Below are 21,077 nucleotides of genomic sequence, written 5' to 3'. Positions count from 1 at the left end.
TAAGTGTTAATGGTTTTTTGTATATAAATGTTAATCCAAACCATAGATCTGAACTGAAATCTGCTACAACGTGCTGGGTGCCACATGGCTCTGGGAGCAAGACAATATCTCCTAGGATTGCCTTCAGATGAAATATCCCTCATGGCCTATATTTAAAAGTCATATTTTGACTTTTAAGGATTCATCTCAACATGCTTTTATTGTGATTAACCTGTACAAGACAGAGTCTTTTGTTCCTTTCTGGTAGTGACATATTCCTGAAGTCACTGCAGGAGCAGCTCTGTAGACCATTATTTTCACAAATTCAGACTTATTTCAGAATAGTCCCAAAGTTTCTTGTTTTCCAAAGCTGGCCCGTGGGATTTCAGCCTGGCTCTGTGCTGGTCACCAAAGCCCAGTGCAGCAGGGATTTATCTGACCAGCCACTCTGCCCAGCAGAGCAGACACAGCCAAAGTGTTCACTGTGCTGTGATTCTCACTTCAACACTTCCAGAAATAGTAATGTTGTACATTTAGTCAGGATCTGGTCAAGGAAAGTGCATCTCTAATAACCATCAAAATACAAAGGCAGTCAAATGTTAACATTTGACTTCTTTCCACCCCTTTGTCTCACACTGCTCTAAGGAAGCTTTATAAACCATGCTGAGGAGGGGAGAGTCCAGCACTGAAAAAAATGCAAGATAGGCTCTTCTATTTCTGCTTTCCTGAAGAGAGAACAGCCTCCACTGAAGCAGGGAAACAGAAAATGAACCTCTGAGGCAGTCATGCAAAATTTCAGACAGATCCTTACTTGTGTGACTCTGTTTAATCACCGTCCATTTCCTCTTCACTCTTTAACTAAATAATAAATATGGAGTGGCTTTTTTCATTACCATATGAGCTAGAACTGGTCCTGGAGCAAATATGCAAATAAGGGGTGAGGCTTCAAATCAGAGGTTTTCACTAATTTTAAATACGAGGCACCTGTCTGTGTACATTTCTAATCCAGTAATTAATCCACCACCTTTTTATTTTAGGAACTCTCAGGAGTAATTTCCACATCTGAGTGTAGCACACATCATAAATCCACTCCAAATGATTTTTTAATTTGTCCTTTCCAATTCTGGTTTGAATTGACATTTTGTTCTGGTTGAAGTGGCATCCACAGACGCCTTCTCCCCTGCAATTAGCTCAGATTAAGCAGTTGGAGAACCAGCACAGCGAAGATCAGAAATGCTTATAGTTACTGATGTTTTGATCATACTTAACAGCAGAGCAGCAGTAGGCTGTAGTTGGTGACTTTAAGATGCATAAATAAATATATTTCTGTGACTGCGTTAAAATGATCCATAGGAGGCTGTGCCAGCAAGTGGACCAAGTGTTTTTTTACTGCTAACAAGCAGCTTAGTGCTGGAGTCTGTCTGCAGCTTCAGTGCAAAACTCACAGAGACTCATCTCTTCCTTTGGTTATATCTTCCAGTGCTGCTTAATGACATGCTAAAAAAGAACTCAGTGTGTTCCAGTTGCAGATTTGGATTTATTTAATCATTGGCAATCTGAAAGCATTCAGAGCTCTGGGTTATTAGTATTTTATACAAATGCCACCGATGAACCTTTGGAGCATGTGTCCCAACCACCCCGGCAATGTGAGCAGCCTGAGACAGGCAGCACGGCTCGAGGTTTGAGTCACACCCTATTCATTGAATTTAATAGCAGTTGAGCAGCTAAAAGCCCTTATCAGAGCTGTGGGAGTGTGTCCTGGGGTGAGTGTACAGTGGCCACAAATGCCTGAATCCTATCAGCCAGCGCTGGCTGCTCTGCTGCAGCCTGGGCAGGGCGCAGGGACAGCGAGCAAAGCTGGACACATGGCTGAGCCAATATGAGCATTCAGGAACTGAGACTATCAGTGCACTTGCACACCTCAAGTGCTTCTTAGAAACTTTATTGTTCAGTTTCTGGCACTTGCAGTCCAGGGCTGAGATGCTGTGAGAGCAACCAGTTGTAGAGTGCTTTGGCCTTTGTACTTCCTGCAGTCCTGGGAAGATCAGACAGACAAATGATAAATAAACAGACCCCTCAAAAGTCACAAAAGTCTTTTATATCCCTCTCCCCAAAAATTTCTGACCGCTTTAAATTCCCCAACTGCTCAACAGCTGTTTGCAATCCTGCTGCTCTTTTTTCCCACAAGCTCACTCTTTATCTTTGTCAGCATATTGTGGGATGCTTTGCCCCTCACTGAGGGAACATTTATGTACTGAAATCAAAGCCACATAAATGTTGGGCTGATCATCTTATCCTGCAGTCACTAAAATTCCCTGGCAGTTACATGTGTCTTTGCATATATGGGAAATGTGGATGTATCAACACACTGAATTGCTTGAATAAGGGAGTAATCCAGGAGATCAAGGCACCTACAGGGGAGGCTCAGGGCAGGAGCTGAGAAAGAGTGGAGAATCAACAGAGATGGGAAAGGGGGAAAGTGTAACAAGAGAAATTATTTTTCTTAAAAGTTGGAGAAGGAAACAGTAAAAAATCATTTTGTCTTGAGGGATTTCCAGCACATGGACCCCAGTGGTAGATCTTTCCTGGAAGGATTGCATCTATTTTTCATAATAGTTGTTAAGCAGTACCTTAAATGAATTTGCATAAGAAGGAAGCATCATTATCTTCATTATACTTGTGGGAAAGCTTAGGAAAAGAGAACTGGTGTGCTTAAAGTTACTTTTTCCACCAGCTGAAACAGCAATAGCCTCTTGAGTCACTCTTCACTGCTTCCTTGGCAGAGATCTTGCTCTGCTGTGCCATCAGTTCTCAGTATGTGCAGACAAAGGCAAAGTAGTTTTGGTAGACATTTCTCACTGTTGTTCAGCTAGATGTGTTTCCTAAGTAGAAGTGATCATTTTCTACTTTTGTTGTCCAAATGTCATGGTAACTTTCCCACGACTCTGTGGTTTAATTATAAAAAATGCTGCTCACCACTGTTTCAGGTTTTTAAAAAATGTTTCCTCTCAGAGTCCCAGTAAAAATATGGGCCAGATCCCAGATGGCTAATGCAGTCCAAAGAGCATCCTCTGAATGATGCTGCACTTAGCATCCCAGGCAAGAGGGATGTGCAATGGATCAGCACACATGGTCATGTAAATGGTTTCCTGACAGTGTTAGCACAACGAGAAAATTTGAGAACAGAGGGATTCTGAGACATTTCTGAGACTTCCACATTTTTGCTTATTCAATTTTTTTTATTTCTCTATTGGCTGTTCCCCGTTTCTCCCACAATTCAAGTTTGAAAAGCCACAATAGTCCAAGTCAGGTGATTACTGCAGTAATTTGTGAGGTGCTGACAACTGGGCACAAGGACCCTCCACATCCCCTGCTGCTGGGATGAGGTGGCTGCTGAAGGGGATGGCAGTGCAACAACCACTCTTCCCCAAACTCAGATGCTGTAGCAGCATTACTGTAACAGTATTTACAAACAATATTTTGTATATGATGGAGATTGAGGTTGGGTGGAAACTGGTTTTGGTCATGGCCAAGCAATCCATTTGACACCTGTCCCAGCCTGCTGCTGACACACATGCTCCCATCTTAAATCTAAGAAAGCAGGAATGAAGAGAAGAGGCAATGATTGCTGAGTGTCCTGCTGCCCGTGTGCTGGCAGGTCACAGCTGGTTTTGCTGCTCTACATGTGTTTGCTGCCTCTGCTAATCCCAATAGGCTGAAGCAATTTATTATTCCTCTCCCTTCTTGCAAACCACCCACGGGCAGCAGCCACTCAATCCATTGCTTCCAGCAGCCCTGGGGAATGTGCACAGAGCCAGCTGCTCACAGCAGAGGTACCACCAGCCCCACAGCCTCTGGCACACTGGTGTCCCTCAGTGGCAGAAGCACTCAGCCCCACAGCCCACTGGGGACTGAGGAGCAGCAGCTTCACAAGCAGAAGCCTCCTGGTCCAGATGAGGAGCTGGCATGGGAAAAATACACAGGACAGTTGGCAATGTGGGCAAAAGCTTCATGTCTGTAAAAGCAACACTCCTTCTCCTTGAATGCAGAGGCCATCATGTACTGCCATCCATTATTTTCCTTTGGGCTAGAGGGAAACTGTGGAAGGTCTGCTTCGGGGAGAAGGTGACCTCCAGTGAAACCCTCCGAGGGTGAGGAGTGAGCAGACCCGAGGATTTCCTTGCTGTTCCTTCTTGTTCTTTTACAGCCAAAATACCCAGGGGTAAAGTAGCAGTGTAAAGAGCATTAAGAGTGATTCTGATAATGAACTTCAGTTTTTCTCTTTTCATAATAATGAAGGTGAAGTTCTTTAGAAATATCATTATCTTCTGTATGTACTGCATATCTGCAGGACTCAGTTCATCATGGTTCAGGACAAGTGCTTTAGCTGCTTGCCCTGTGCCACCCCGGGGGCTGCTGCCTTGCACTCAAATATGGAATATTACAGAAGTGATAAAAGATCTTGGTATGACACAAGGCAGGAAAGTACCTCACTTCAGGGAGACTGTAGGAGGAATTTCAGCCAGCAATGAACAACTAGCAAGTTTTGATTTGCCTTTGATCCAGAGTATAAACCTCTAGCTTTTCAGATATTTTCAGTGAAATGTTATGATAACAATTCAAAACCTCACTTCTGAAATTATTCAGGAAATGTCACTGAATATCACAGTAAAGCATTGGACTGGTCTGCATCATGTAGCTGAGTCTTTGATGACACTTATTGAACCAAGCTTTTTCAAATATTCATCCATCACAACTCGATTCTCAAATGAGAAATTGTGGTGGTTCTTAAAAAGACAGAGCACCTCTCTTCTTTTTAAATATATAAGGGAAATAGAAGGGAAACATGAGCTCAGTGTGTGCTTTGTGTAAGCTTTGATGGATGCGAAAAGAAAACCATGCTAGAAGCTCCTTCCTTTTTGCACTGCACTGCTTTCTTGGGCTGTTATCTCATCTACTTTTGCATCCAATTTAAAGGACTGTAAATGCAAGCTATGGCATCAACACAGCCTCTCACGTCCTTTCAAAAAACACTCAATGACTGCCATTCTTGTGTTTACTTTGCCCAGTGAACAGCAGCAAGCACATAGTGAGGAAATACCGCGGTCACCTGCGGACAAAGATCGAGTCTGGCGAAGGCACCATCCCGGTGCGGTGCCACAACGCAGCGCAGACGTGGGACGGCGTGCTGCTGGGAGAGCAGCTCATCACCATGTCCTGCACCGACAAAATCGCCAGGTACGTGATGGGTGCACGTGGCAAAAGTCTCTGCACGGGGAAGCTCGGTGCCACAGAGGATTGTGGTGGCCAGTGGGAAGCAGCCGGCAGGTGCTGACCAGCCCTGCAGAAACAAAGATCTCCTTTGTACGCAAAAGCAGAGCATATAAATAGGAGGGAATGTAAATGGGACGTTTTCCCAAATTCTCTGTGGGTCGTTAGATGCTTATTGCAGTGTGACAAAAAAATAAACTGTCTTTGCAGGTTTTTTTGCCAACAGAATTTCACTGTGCAAATAAAATACATCCACTTCGCTGTTCTTGGATCATTTACCCCAAAACTTGCAAACCAACTATCTTACAGATAAACTTATCTCATCTGCACCAAATTGAATAAAGTGCCCTAAAAGCCACCAGGAATATTTCTACGATTTTGAATGTCTTGAAGTGATGTCACAGTCCCCTCTGTGGGTTTCTGCTATGCCCTATAAATACAATATATATTTATGTAGAATAATTTCCATGTAATAAATATTTCATAATTATTCCCTGGTGACAAATAAAATGTAAATACATTCTCCATTCTCAGTTTAGGGTGTCAACTAATAGCAAGTGATGGCTTATACAATCCAAATCAAAATGTGTGTGCTTGGTTGCACAGTTATTGCACTATTAGTATATATCTATACATGTATGTATATTTATCTTTATAATTTATACATATATATGTGTGTGTGTATATATATATATAAAATGTACATTATATATAGATGCAGTTCTACATATAAAATAAATCACATTATAGCTATAAAAAACATAAATGCTATGATCAAATTCTCCACTAGAATATCATGCCTAAGAACTCAGTTAAATTACATCAGTCAAAATTTGGCCAAATGATTAAAGGCTAACATAGACATTATCTTTCAATAAAAATCATAGAAATTTTGTTTAATCCAAATGCATAAATTCTGCCCTTAGCTTTAATTGGATGACCTACCAAAGCTAAATTAGTCTAATTAGCAAAGCCTGCCACTTTGTCACAAAAATGTAGAAGGGAACCAGCAAATGGAAATACTACCAGACTTACAAAATCCACCCTCTGCTAAGCATAATCATCACAACTGTTGTGCTTGCATGAAGGATAAAGAGCAAATTCTGCTGTAAATGTTTTCATTTACTCATAAGCAGATAACAGAAAACCCAACCTGTGTTCAGTGGATTTCCTCCAGTGTGTGTAGATGCAGTTGGGTTTTCCAAATTCAGACTCATACGGACTCAAAAAACTAAACAATTTTAAGTTCAAGAATAGAAAAATTGCATTTTCTGTAGTTTTTAATGTCATTAACCAGTGAATTAAATATCAGCTTTGCACACACTATTACATTTCCTGTTGATGGGGATGTTGACAATAATGCACAGTCTCAGGAACTGGGTTTTCTCCAAGCACATCTGCTAAGCACTTTGAGTGAATTCTTTCATTATTGACACACATCTAAACAGCATTGAAGTCTTTTAAGAACAGAAGAATCTACCACAAATTTTTTCCAAGATAAAAAAAAATTGCAGCTCTCATCATTGACAGTATTATTTCAATATCGTAAGAAAAACTGCACTTTTTATTATTTTATTTTTATTCTTTATTTTCAATTTAATTCAAATGAGCTTGGGATTTTTATAGGTTAAAAAAAAAAACAGCAATCATTATTCCCTGCTTTCAACAATATATGTTACAGTTAAAAAGAGGCTGAGAAAGTCTGCATTATACTACTTTATCCCAAATTTCAGTTTACCACATTAAATGCCATCTATGATAATTTTTAGTCATTATTATCCCCATGTGCCAGGGGGAGAAATCAAAGGTTTCTTCACCTGTCCTTTGTTTCAGCACATGTAGAACTGTTTTCTGCCCTCTTCTCCTCTGGTCAAAGAGACCAGAGGCAGGAAAGGAGTTTAGTGGAAAAGGAGATTTCTCTCTGAGGGCCTTTCCCACCCCTGCCCCACTGCAGAGATCAGTGGGTGGTGACCATACATCATTTCAAACTGCAAATATTTGCCCTACCACATAGGTAGCTGACTCTTTAAATGTCTGCAGGATGCAGGAAAATGGTTGCACATTATCAGAACTTGTCTTGCAGTGAGAAGAAAAGAGATCTCTGAAGCTGAAATTCATGTTTGTATAAGCAAGATTTGACAAAAAAAATCTCGCTTGTATGCTTTGGATTTTATTGCTTGTAAAAGTCCCTCAGGAGCATTGTGCTATTAGAGAATGTTTCCTCTTGAGAATCTAGCCAGTAGCTGCTAAAATATACATCATTTTGCATTATTTGCAAAGGGCATTGCTATCAGAATATCAAAGACCCAAAAATGCACAGAGTTACTGAGAAAAGCGAATAATATTCTATAAATCATGTATCTAACGATTTATGTTCTTTCTTGCTCACAGGAAAGCTATAAGCAGAGAGTGGTTTAATCAGATTTATTTGTTATTCAAAGACATTTAGCCATTTTTATTACTATCACCACAAGTTTGAGAGAATTTGATGCTGGGTATGCATTATTTGAGCTTTGTAGCTTTGTTGAAATCTCAGGATAAACACCCTGGTATCATACCTGCTTCCTCACTGAATTAAAGCACAAGCTCTATGGTATGAATAGTCATTTTATTTGGCTCAGGCAGGGAGCTATGAGGTGAAATTCTGCAACATGGTTATAAAGAAGGTCACCCTAGATCTTGGTTGTTCCTTCTGGCTTTAAAACCTATGCATTTATATGTGTAAATTTAAAGTTTGGGGTCTCTGAGTCCCCAGATAAACCACCCAAAGAGAGTGTCAGCTTTTACACACATGACTCCTGTGAGCCTCACAGTGCAGCTGGAGTGACTTCAGGCTCTCAGTGCCATAGAATTCTGGATTAAACCACATTTTTTAGCCCACAGTTTATTAATTATACTAACACCTTTTGACCTTCATTCTCGTCTGTAATGCACATTTTATACATTTGCAAAAAAAGCAGCAATAACATGGGAAAAATAGTTTTGAAAATAATCATCTGTTTGGGGAAAAAAATTATGTCATTTAATGTTTTTTAGATGCTAATCATTACCTATATTAAAACCTTTATGTCGACAGAGACATTACAGCCCTAAGAGAATTTCTGCTTTTTGTGACAGCAAAATTCATACAATGGGCCAAATTAAACCTCTTTTCATCTCCCTGTCTCACACTAAGCCTGGATGCAGGACCAGCTCATACCTTGCTTATTACAAGGTCAGTGCAAGGTTAATGCTGCTGCTAATGGAAGTCTCTGCAGTCACTGTTTGGGAGCAGAAAAATGTTTGAAGGAAAATTGTTCTATGCACACACGTGCACACAGAGCCATGCACACACAGAAACACACATTTTTAAGGGGGAAAGAAACAAGGGTATCCCTAGAGCTCAGCTTTTCTTTGAGGCTCTAAACACAGTGACCAAACCTTAGGGAGGCTCACCACTACATTCTGTGTCTGATCCTCAGAAATGTTCAAGACTGATGTGTTCAGCTGGTGTGTGCCAGCTGCAGGGGTGGGATTTGCAGCACCCCCTTGGTGCCCCAGAGCTTCAGGGACACTGGCTCTCTGTGTCCCTTCACTGACATGACAAAGCCAGCCCAGCACTGGGTGTCCCCTCCCTGCTGGCTTCCCACAGCACACAGTGTGTACCTCTGTGCCAGGTTTGCAGGTAGCACTCCACACAGCTGCAAATATAAAATCAGCATTTCCAAATGTCTCCACTTCTTATTCCTTCAGCAGAAGATATATGAAAATCTGGGCAAAATATCAAAGATTTATGCACTTCTCTTTAGTCCGTCACCCCTCTGGACAGACTTATAAGGGAAATTCAGAGTCTGTCACAGAGGAGAGAAGCCGCCTTCCCTTTGAGACACTTTGTCCTCTGACTCATGGAAACACTGTCTGAGCTTCAGGCCAGTCTCCCTCCACCATGGCTCATCCTCTAGGCTCACCATAACCCAGATTTAGCAGTACACACACCTCCCTTCTGTATAAAGTTTCCTGTTCCATGCTCTGGGCTCATCAAGTTTATTTATCTCATCACCAGCACCTGGGCTCCTTCTTCTTCCATGCAGAAAACTGGAGAAATCATTTCCCCCAGTGCCAACCCTTCTGAAATAGCAGGGTGCTCTGCCCTGTGTAGCTGCACAGAGAGGTTTGGTGCTTGCCATTGCCAGTGGTTTGGCAGAGCATGGCACAGGGGCTGGGAGCACAGGGAGGACACCAGGGCTCCCCAGAGCACGGCAGGCATTCCCAGACCCTGGGTCACCACCTCACCTTGATGTGCAAAGGATCTTGGTGCAAGCAATCAACACTAGGGTTCATTCCAAAAATTAGTTCTTATCTGGGTGTCCCAGGAGAGAATTCTGCATTGCACTACTCTTCCCCAAACTCTCTTCCATGACAGAGCTCAGACAGAGGACTGGACATCTCACACTCTGGCCAGGGCAGAGCACATTGTGGCTCACTAGATGTCAAGCTGATGTAGTTATTTTGGAGATATGCCAGCCTTCTGTGCAGCAAATTTGCATCTAAACACACAAAGATTGTGTAAACATATTTGTGAATGGATGAGCAGTGGTACTTGTCCTCTTCCAGAGTCCCCTTGCAGGATGCAGGCTGAGGAATGTACTTTGCATTGTGCAGGATTTGCAGGGAGCAATTCTCATAAACACTGTCTTTAAACAGCACATAAAAGCCAGAATTCAGTGTTTGTTTTATAAGCTCTGGCCTTAAAATTGTTTTCTTACGACCACTTCTCGAAAGGTCACCTTTAAAAGACTGTGTATTTTCTTGCCACCGGGTTAATGGTCATCTACTTCCTCAAACTTCACCAAAAAAGTGACATTCAGCCCAGAAGTAAAAAATTACCTCAAGTATCTAAATTACCACATCTACAAAACAACACAAACACAAACAAAGGAGCTCCAAACTTTGCATTACATCATGAGCAGTCTACCCATGTCCTGTGGCTAAGATTTGTGGATTATTTTGGCCCCACAAGCCAGAGAATAGGAAGAAATCTTTATTGAGAACATGTTCAGAGTACTGCAAGGTAGTGTAGCCTAAAGGCACTGTTTCAGGATTTATCAGTGGGAGTCTGAAGTAGCATTTTACAGGATGAGTTGAGCACATTAAGCTGTATTTAAATGTAGCATATAAAAATGCAGGACTAAAAGTCAGTGTTAGAAATTGGCATTCTTAGATCTATTTTAGTGTTAGCCTGTCGACCAGAGCCATTGTTAACAGAAGGCTGAGCCTGACAAGGTAACTCTTAAGAAAAGCTACTTCAAAGGCTACATATTAATGCAAATGAAAATCAATTAACACAGCTAGATCTTCAATTAGAGATGATTTGTGCACACGGTTTGTAATTCTCTCTCTTAACCCCTTTCTGTGTGACTGAGAGTTCAATTTCAATCTTTCACCACAAGGTATGTTCCAGAAAACATATATAAACCACCCACTGTTAAAATACAGATCAAAAACGAATGCACTAGTTCCAGTTTCCAAACCAATAATAGCTAAATGGTTGTATAAATAGGAACACCACAGGTGTCCTTCTGTGCACATGCCACCCTGAATAACAATTTATGTTGTGTGAAGCATAGCTGGAAATATCGGTAATAGAAACTCTGGTACAGGAGGTTAACAACACACTGAGTGGATAAGACTTAAAGCTCTTAATAAAATAAAAAAAAGTCTTTTACAAAAAGCCTTATCAAAATAAGATTTGAAATTCCTCAGCAATGCTTTTTAATGGGCAAGGTTTCCACAGGTCCCAAGGAGTCACTTCAGTCTCTGAGCATCCATGGCAGGTGGACACAATTCCCTGGGATGTTTTGAGGCATCAGGCGAATTTCTGCACATCCCAGCTACAAAGGGGTTCAAGTGTTGGCCTTCAGGTCTAACCACGTCCAAGTCAATGCTGGAAGCAGCAGCAGAGGGGCTCCAGCTGTCACATCACATCTCAGCAATGGGTGGGGAGCCTTGTACTGACCTGAGCAAGGCTGCAGCCCCATGGTTTTCCTCCAAACCCCTTCCTCGGTATTTTCATCATCCCTTTTTCTCTTGGTCCAAGGGAAGGGCCATGGAAACTCGTGTGCTGAGGTGATGCTCCAGCACGTGGAGGCTGTGCTGTGGTTGTGATGTGGGAACACATTTCCCTGCACACCTCGCTGTGGTCCCAGCTGTCAGGAGCCTGGAACTGGGGGGGCTCTGCAGGGGGGTCACGCCCTGCCCTCTGCTTCTCCAGGACTGAGGGAGCACAGCATTTAATTAAAGAAAGGCTGCCTGCTCTGGGATGCCTCTCAGCTTGTCACTGGCATTTCTGTGATTGACAAACAGGCAAAAATATATTTGTTTAGGGATTATCTATATTGAAAACTGGACGCAGGATTTTGTCTTTGTAAACAGTACAGTAATATCTGCTGTTTGAACAAAAGGAAGGGTATACTTTCCTTCCATTTAAAGCTACAAAAGCTCCCATATTTTAGTGAAAAGGGGAGACATTCTGTTTTGTTTATCCTGCCTGCTGAAGATTTGGGGATTTTTAAATAAGATCTGTGACTAAGGGAGCAGTAGGTTGATTTTCACTTTATTGGAAGGGTTATTACAGAGCGCATAGCATATGAGTTATTAGAGAGATGCGTGTCCTTGAAAACAGCCCTTAAAATCTTGCACAATTAGGAAAATTCAGAATGATCCAGCATATTTCCTCATAGCAAGAAAAGTCACTTTGATATATTGAGAAGCCAAAATGTAACACTGCATTGCTTTGAATAATAATTTTATTTTGAAAAGCCACATTTGAAGAGAGCTCTTTGTTACAGATGGGAACACAGCTACTTTCATGGACCTAAATTAGGCTGCAGAGAAATAGCTCCTTCAAAATTAACACCCTTATTGATAGTTTCACTGTTGCTCAGATGGATTTTTCCCTACCATCTACCTACAAATAATTCTGTAGATATTCATATATCAAAGGATCAAGTCAGTACATTAGCCATGTGTGTTGGTGAAGGGATTAATACCACACAGGATAAAAGACCTTCCTCCAAGTATTTGTCAGTAAAATCTTATGTTTCTGCACAATACTGCACTGGCTGCCCTCCAAGTCAGGCCTTTTCATCCACAGAACAGCACCAGCATGAGGAACTGAAAATTTTCCCTAACATGAATGTGTTTTTCCTGTGCTCTGAAGAACAACAGCAGCAGAGCAGGATCTGATTTTGGCCAGCTCAGTACAGGACCCATTTTTACCTGGGACTTGTGCTGAGTTAGTGGGACTCACACACATGATCAGGACTGCATTCCAGAGAGAAACTGTCTAAACACTCTAAAAACTGAAAACCTGAGATAGATTGGAAAGCAAAGCTCCTTCTTTGCTTCTTCCCCTTTCTCTGACCTGCTGCTAAACCAGTGCTGAACCAGGGCGTGGCTGCTGTACAGGTGGCAGTGCCATCAGCCTCATCCCTTTTCACACCACCTGGGAGACACCAGCTCAAAAACACCCAGCAAGTGGTCCCCACCAAACATGCTTGGTTCCTTTCCTGGTTTCTCAGTCCTTGCTACCTTAGGATGCTGTCTTTTTCTGGGACATTCTCTTTTTGCACCATACATCAGGCAGGACTTGCTCTGGTGCTGATATTCTCTGATAGGTTTCTTCTCCCTTGGTTTTTTGGGGTTTTGGGGGGTTTTTTGGGGGGTTTGTTTTGTTTTGTTTTTCTTTTTTGTTTTTGGGGGGGTGTTTGTTTTTTTGTGTTTTGTTTGTTGTTTTTTTTTTTTAATCTGGTTGCTCTGTCCAATTTGTCTTGGAGTCAAGCTTATCCCCTGGGGTCAAAACCCACCATGGCTGATACAGAAGTTTCAGAACCCCTACACCTTCGTGTGCCTTCTTTTGGAATGGGAAAACAGGATTCTCTCAAGGGACAACTATTGCATCCAGAAGCCAGAAACTCTTACAGACTTCAGCAGATCTTACTCCCTTTCTGCCCTGATTCCCGAGGGTGCAAAAATGGGACTTTACCTTAGTGGAGCACTGCTAAGATTAATTCATGTTTATGGAATGCTTTTAGTACATAGGGGGTGACCTGATCATGCTTATATTGTGGTTTTCAATAATGTAATTCTATTGACATTTGAATCCCTTTTTACATTAATATGTCCAGAATTAGGTAGAGAAATATCTCTAAAGAAAAGGCAGATCCCTTGTGATGAATTTAAATTACCTTGTAATTTATGACCTGAACACAATCCCTTATTTTGGTAAATAAAACTCAGATGATTTCTTGTGATGTGCATATTGCTGAAATCCCAATATTGTTGAACATATGTTGTTTTCAGTTTAGCTGCTTTTCTTCTCTCCTTCAATCAAATATGTAAGCCTTTTTTAAGGAAATTTTAAATGCTGAAAACAGCACTGATATCTTACAAGTTTCCATCTGGACAAAGATATCTGTGTAAATTTTCTGCTTACCTTAGATGCTGGTTGAAGGCATAGTACTGTGAGCTGAATTCAGCTCTGTTTCTTAAGCTTGCATTATTAATTTTGCATCATGATAAGTGATTTATCCAAAGAGGCAGCTAGTTCTTTCCTTTAAAAGTGATGTGATTTGCAGAAATGACCACACTTTTTTTTTCTCCAAATGAAGTTATGCAAATCTGATCAACTAAAGTAAATGTTTCATAAAACCAATGACTGTTTAAATTGTGGGACTAAATTGTTTGTATATAAATATTACCTTTTATATTTCATTTGAGTTTTATGTAGATGAACATATTACTTTAATGGCCTGCATTTACAGAGGGAGACAGGGAGAGTCTGACTCTGAAATCCTCAGCAGCCAGATGGCTGCCTTTTCTTGCATGAGATTAAAAGATGTTTCTCATTCACAGCCCTGCTTCGGAGGCAAATTAATACAGCCAGCTAAATTGCTTGTGTTTTTGGAATAAAATTTAAAGAGAACTTTTAAAAGCAATTGGTGTCACAGGTTTCTAGAGCAGATTGCTCTCCAGGTACAGCATGCTGGTTTTAAACATTCAGTAATTAATGGAAAGTATTCCATGTTAATTGACTGCTTCAGGAAAGGGAAATATAATGACTCCTTATTAATCATGAAAAGAGACATACAGTACAGAGGCACTGCAATAATTGCACTAACGGTTGAGAAATGTTAATTAATGAAAAGAACAATGATGTAAGAAATTAGCACCATAATGCTTGCTGCTGATGGAAATTCTGCTTTAAACACATTATTTAGCATGGCAGCCACTGGATGATGCCTTATATAGCAGACACCTCATAGCCTTTCCTTCAGAGCTACCAAGTTCCAAATGTTGCCGGTGTTTTGGGTTTTAATGAGCCAAAATATACACTCCAAACTCCATTTTCTAAGCATTTGCAGTTTGAACTCCTGAACTCAAAACTACTCAGACAGACTGACAGTGTTCAACATACATAAAAATATTATCCAAGTGTAAGAGAGCCTGTTAGCATTTGTGTGGTGGGAAACAACTTCTTAGATGAGCTGAGCTAAATAGGTTTGCCAAGAAGATAACTGCATCATGACTTCTTTCCCCTTTTTAATTTTTCCACTCATTAACCAATTAGCTGTCCCCTGAAGAATTTAGAGGCAAGCAGGCTGTCATATTTGTGCCTGGCTCGATGTAAAAATTCATAAGCTATTAAAATGCAGACCCATTCTGGCACCTACTCCACCACCAGTAGCACGGAGGTCTCAGTCAGCAACAGGTGGAAGGTCCCAAGGTTCCCACCACCACTCTGCTGCACCTTTAAGGCAGCAACAGGGTGAGATGTATCCCTCACTCTGAGCAGTTCAGAAAAGGTTGAACTATCAATTACAAATAATTTTCCTAAAAGCCCAAGTCTTCTCTTCTTTTTCCTATTCAGGACCAGGATTTAATTCTCATGGATCTCTTCATATCTTCATGGTCATTTCTGCAAAGAAATGTCAACCTATGAGACATTCAAAGATTTTGGGGGAATTTTGGCCACCTAAGTCGTGTGTTAGCTTGGCTGTAGGACATGCAGATGGTACTTAAGCAGCAAATAAAGGTAAAATAACAAAAGCTCTCATTCTAAGTCTACCATTGCAAGTGAAACACTATGGATGCAGGAAAAAAAATAAAATTCTGCTAGAGACATGCTAAATGAACATCCATCAAACACAAAATGCTTTTAGAAAGAAAACCTGTTGATAAGAAGCTTCTGTTTGCAGCAATACAAGATGGAAATACGTGAATAGCACCAGAGTAATCTCAAAACCTCCCGGAGGGCAATCAGCCCATGGGTGTAGAATAACCCAGCAGTGTTTTCTGTATCATAGGAGAGGCACAGGAATAGTTTCATCCTTCATCCCTCTAACCCACATGCAGGCATTTGCTGACTTTCCCAGGGTAGCTCCAGGATGGCCATTCCTCCACCCATGTGTCATATTGCTCCTGAAATTTTTTTTCCAGGTGGAACATCCTTGGGCTGCAAGGCGCTCTGCTCAGCTCCTTCATTGAACCCCTGTACCTGCACAGCATCGTGGTGGGAAGCCTGTGCCACACTGGCCACCTCTCCCGGGTGATGAGCCACAGGATAGAAGACATTGGTCAGCTGCCAGCTTCCTACCGGCGCAATCAGCTGCTCCTCAGTGGTAAGCAAACACCTGCCTGTGAGAGAAATAATCCCCCCTGCCATCTCTAGTCATGCTGCTGACCAACAGGAATGCTTTTTGTTTGCATTAACTTACACCCTCCTTTTTTTTCCTGAAGAACATGAATTTGTAGAATGAAGAAACCAATGTGTTTAAATCCTCTTTCATTAGCAGCAGCCACAAAAAAGGATTATTAAAGGATACAAGCTGACTAGGAAAATAACCACTGCACACTGAACACTCAGAGTGGAAAAAAAACTATGACTAAGTAAAGCATTTCTGAAAACCAGAAGAAAGTTCTCAGCAAATTTTAGATTTAACCGTCTTTAGGTCCTCGTGAGGCATGTGAATGCTAAGAGACACCAGTTCTGCATCATTCTTATTTTAATCTTTAATAATTGTTCTTGGGAGGATTCCCTGAGACATTAATACAATGTCATTGTCACAGAGCTGGGAGTCAGGACATTTTAGTGGAGTACCCCATTACCTTTCAACGTCCTCTGGGTTCCTCAGTAAGGAGAGCTCTGGTTTATGCCTTATCTATTTCATGGGCTTTTTTTTTTTTTAATATGTCCTTGTGACAAAATTTGTTTGGCTGAGGCAGAAGTGATAGTTTAGCCACTGGGGAAATTCTCAGGTTCTGTGTGGTTTAGTACATCTGTCAAGTGTAATGTGCATGTATGTGTTGTGAGGTGAACAGGTCAAAAGGCTTATCCTTTTCTGAACAGCTTATCTCCATTTTTTAACCCTTCAGTGCAGCTGTAATTAAGTGAGTAGGAAGCTGTGATCCACACTCTCCTTCCAGTTTATATCTCCACCTGTTCCTCCTGCCCTGGTCCAGCATGGGCATGGCTCAGCCTCCTCTTCCTTCCCACACAACATTGTGGCAGGGAGGAAAGAACTCACAGCTGGCCAGGAGATATCTCCCCATTTCCCAAATTTGGCTGCTGTTTTGACAACACAGCCCCATCTCCCAAAGCCACTGCATGTCCCACTGGGAAAGCAGATCTCATCCTGTGCCAGCCCTAACACACTGTAAGTGCACCCATTCATTAAGATCAAAGGCACACACAATTTCCTTGTGTCTGCAGGATGGAAACCCACCTCAAATGTTGAAGGATTAAAAACACAAAAAGGGAGTTTCTAATAAGAGTTTTCACCACAGAATAGCTATTGCTTTACTGGGTTGGCCTTGCAGAGTAAAAGCAATGGGTCATACTTGGCCAGAGTGTGTGTGTATGTATGTCCAAGAGTCATTGCCAGAGATTTCGAGGGAATAAGAAATGCATCAGAGTGGGCCTTGTGTCACTTTAAATATCTGCATGTTTCTAGGTGTCTTCCCCCTTTCCAGAGGCTTCTGTTTGGAAAAGCATTTTCTTCGCTCTTTGGTTCTGTTTGTGAGTTTTCCTCAGCCCAGGAGAAGCAGTGGGAGGAATCTGTCTCTCTCTCTCTCTCTCTCTCTGCACTGTTTTTGTCTCTAACACCTTTATTTGTAATCTTCCCTCGCCCCACAAATCCCAGAGAGACAAAGCTTATTAAAACTTACATTGCTGAGGCTTATGCCACAATTCTTTTTCCTGGGAAATCCTGCCAGCAGCATATCCAGTGAATAAGGAGATGGGCACCTAGAAAAATCTTCTCCAAATGCATTAGAGACCAGACCTACACAGTCTCAGCCAGGCAACTCCACCTCCCACACTTGTCTTGGACACCAGACCAGCCCAGGACTGCAGGAGTCCTTAAATTATAAGGGTGTCAGTTATTTTGCCACTTGATCATAGCAGTAAAACATTCCAGTGGAGAGGAGAGTCATGGTGTGTGATGAGGTACACTGAGATTGACTCCTTGGCTGCACTGAAAAATAATCAGGGAGGTTTTCTGCTCAGTTTTCTGCCAGTCCCAGCCAGATGGAGCTACACTCTTCCACTGAGATTACTCTTGGGTGTAATTTTTAGAAGAAATGCCTTTTTTATATCCTGTCCTCTTAAGAGTGAGGCTGTTTTAAAGGGTATCCTGATGGGTTATGAGGTTTTGCTGGGAGAGAGAGGTGAAAGAGGACAGATTTCAGTTCACATCCCACAGTACTCAAATTCATATTATTTGTGCAAAGACTCTTCTTTTTCTTTCAAATCTGACTGTCTTCTGTTGTACTCTTTGTTATGTGAGTTTTAGGAACAATATTTTACATAGAGGGGAGAAAGTAACCTAGATTATTTGAGTGTTACTATCTAAATAAATCAAAACAATTATTTCTCAAAAGAAAAATATGGAAGAATTTTTTTAAATTATAAAAATATTAGCAATCAGAGAATATATCCATGCTCTATATTTGTCTGTTATGACTCTCATGTTTTTCTTTAAAACTTCTTCTTTTGCATTCAGAAAAGGATGGGAAGATATCTTCTATTTACCTAAATACATCTACTTACACATGATAGCTGGGAAGAGAAAGCATGAAAGCCAAAGGAGCCCAGAGGAGTTTCCAGGCACTGGGACCAGCCTGGGCTACTCTCACAGCCCCCATCTGGAGGGCACCCACAACCTGCTTACCCCTCTGTGCAGCCTTTCCTTCTCTTCCTCTAGCCAGGGATTTCACAACATTTTCATTTATTTACTGTCCTGTGGCAACTTTGCATGGCAGGGTGTTTGTTATCATGCTTTTTGGCACTCAAATCCTCTAAGATTTTGGGTGCTATCTTGACAGAGAGTGGTGCATAGTGTCAAGCAGCTGATTTTGATCTGTTTGCATCTTGTTCTGCGAAGAGACGCCCGAGCAGCGCTGCAGAGCTATCTGATTTTCAAGCTCTCCGTTTAAATCCTGTTGCCTAGGTGAACAGGAGTTTTAGATGCAGACTGATCTGTTATCTCTGGGGGGGAAAAAAATTGAAAGAGGTATTAATACGACATGAATGTGTTTACAAATCCTGGTGAGGTTATGACTTAGCTGTAATTCTCTTCTGCACACAGTAGCGAGTTCAGTCCCAGTGACTGAGATGATTTCTGCAGTTCCAGCTTTGTCACTGATACAAAGTGAGTTTGCCATATAATTTCTTTCCTTTCAAAGGCTACCTTTCTGTGTGTGTGTGTGCTAAGTTCCATTTGGCTCTAGAATCTCCCTCCCAGGGCAGAGGGGAGAGGGTAGAGAGGGGGCATGTCCCTCAGTGGCATTGCTTCTCATGATGCTGAGAGGCTCCAGGCAGGATGCAGCAGCTGCCTGCAGAGGCAGCATCCCGGCCAGACAGACCCTGCACAGCCCTCCACTTCTCCCGAGGTGTCACTCAGGAGCTTTCCAAGCTCAACACATTCAGTGATGGGTGCAGCATTCCCACCAGCTCCCATCTCCTCCCGTTCTGCCTCAGACCAGCAGATGTTTGTGGCATGCATCTGTTTTGAAAATGAGATCCTGGGCAAGAAGAGCACTTTGGAAAGGAGGGGTTTTGATCTCTTTTCTTTAATCTCCTTCTCTCTGAACAGCCCACACCAGTACTTCTCACTCTCTGAAAAAGTTCTTTAAAACCCTCTCAGCAGAAAATGCAAGGGACCTCTCTCTGCTGCCCTCCACCCAGCAGCAATGGAAGCAGTGCAAACCATGAGCTGTTGCTGGAGCTGCTGCAGGCAGGAGCTGCCATTTGGAAACACAGACCCAGTCCTGGCACTGGCCTCTGCTGGGGTGGCTGTGCCAGGCAGCTCCTGCCCACCAGCACAGTCCCCACCTGCTGCTCACCACAGTGCCTTTTGTCATCCAGGTCTGCAGGCTAGTGGCCCACACAGCAAATTAGCAGAGAGGGACACAACAACTGGATCCAGACACATTATCCAAGGTCCATGCTTTCAAAAATATTCAAAGTGCTTCAGGTCACTCTGAGTTTTCCAGCCTTGGAAGCTCCCAGTGTTGATTCTTTGCTGCAAAAGCACTAATGAGCAGGGCAAGGCAGAGCTCACTTGTTTGCATTTGTGCTGTGCTGGAAAATAAGCCAACCACTTTCTTTATTCCTCTTCTAATCCTTCTCCAGTTTCAGGTACAAGAAATGGAAAAGCAACAGGAGTCATGGAAAGGCTGAGCTACACTAAATAGTTAAAAAGAGAGAAAAATTTACCTGATTAAAAATAACTCATGCACACACCCATAGCAGACCTTGTAGCCCTGGTCTGCGTTTAGAGCCAAGGAGATCTCACCCATGAAGGCATTGGCTCACTCTTGGGCTCAGATGTCCAAAACTGGCCATGTGAATGACACTAAGGTCATGCAGTCATCCCCAGTGACTGTAAACATCATTATTGCAGCTGTCTAAAATTACAGATGATGAATTCCACTTAAAGATGTCCCAGATATCACCATTAGGACTCTAACTAGCTGTTGAAGAAATTGATTCTCCAGTACAGGGCTGGAATCTGGCAGGCAGACACAAGGTGTGGACCAAGAGTATTCTGTGCAGGTCTGTCATGTCTACAAGGTCATTATTAACTTGGATATAATAATATCTCTCTCTGTGATAATGAAGTATTGTTTTGTATTTTCTTATCCCCTGGGGTCTAGACATCCCCTCACAGCAAAGACTGCAGGAGCTAGTAGCAGATAGACATGCAGGACTGTGGGAAGCTCACGTGAAAGAACTCATGGCCAAAGCACTGTGCTGCTTAGCTCCTTGTAAAAACCTGTCATCCCATTAAAGCCTTTGTGAAAGATTCCACTCATCAACCACCACACTGCTGTCAACAGCTCACACTCCAATCCATAGGCTTTCCCTGGTCCAATGGAAGGTTTGCCTGCAAGGTGGAAAAAAATCTATAGGAATTGCTAAGCTGTGTTTCTCCAAGGCACTTGGTCTAGGAACGTTTAACCAATGGTGACAAGAGCACGATGCCAGCGGTTCACTGGGGGTGTCTCCTGTGCCACAACCACCCAGGAGCAGCCTCCCGGTGAGCACGGGGGCTTACTGGTGTCCCTCTCCTCCAGGGGTGAGCCACGCTGACGCTCGGCAGCCCGGAAAATCTCCTGGCTTCAGCGTGAACTGGATGGCGGGGAGCGCGGAGCTGGAGGTGATCAACGCCACCACGGGCAAGAGGAGCTGCGGGGGCCCCTCGCGGCTCTGCAAGCACATGTTCTTCACCCGCTGGGCCAAGCTGCACGGCAAGGTGGGTCTGGGCCACGGGGAGGCTCCTCAGTGG

General features: G+C 42.4%; 1 protein-coding gene across 2 annotated transcripts in view; it reads left to right on the top strand.

The window, feature by feature from the left end:
* The window catches only part of ADARB2 (adenosine deaminase RNA specific B2 (inactive)), a 304,122-nt gene that overhangs the window by 278,170 nt on the left and 4,875 nt on the right, over positions 1-21,077 (top strand). For both annotated transcript variants that reach the window (XM_064390598.1, XM_064390666.1), the window contains exons 7-9: positions 5,049-5,217; positions 15,727-15,908; positions 20,866-21,044. In XM_064390598.1, the coding sequence (XP_064246668.1) occupies positions 5,049-5,217; positions 15,727-15,908; positions 20,866-21,044 (530 nt within the window). The remainder of the gene's footprint in view (positions 1-5,048; positions 5,218-15,726; positions 15,909-20,865; positions 21,045-21,077) is intronic.

Source organism: Passer domesticus, chromosome 1 (assembly GCF_036417665.1).
Source record: "Passer domesticus isolate bPasDom1 chromosome 1, bPasDom1.hap1, whole genome shotgun sequence".
Classification (NCBI taxonomy): Eukaryota; Metazoa; Chordata; class Aves; order Passeriformes; family Passeridae; genus Passer; species Passer domesticus.
Note: the sequence above shows the minus strand (reverse complement) of the source record. Positions and strands in the feature narration are given on the sequence as shown.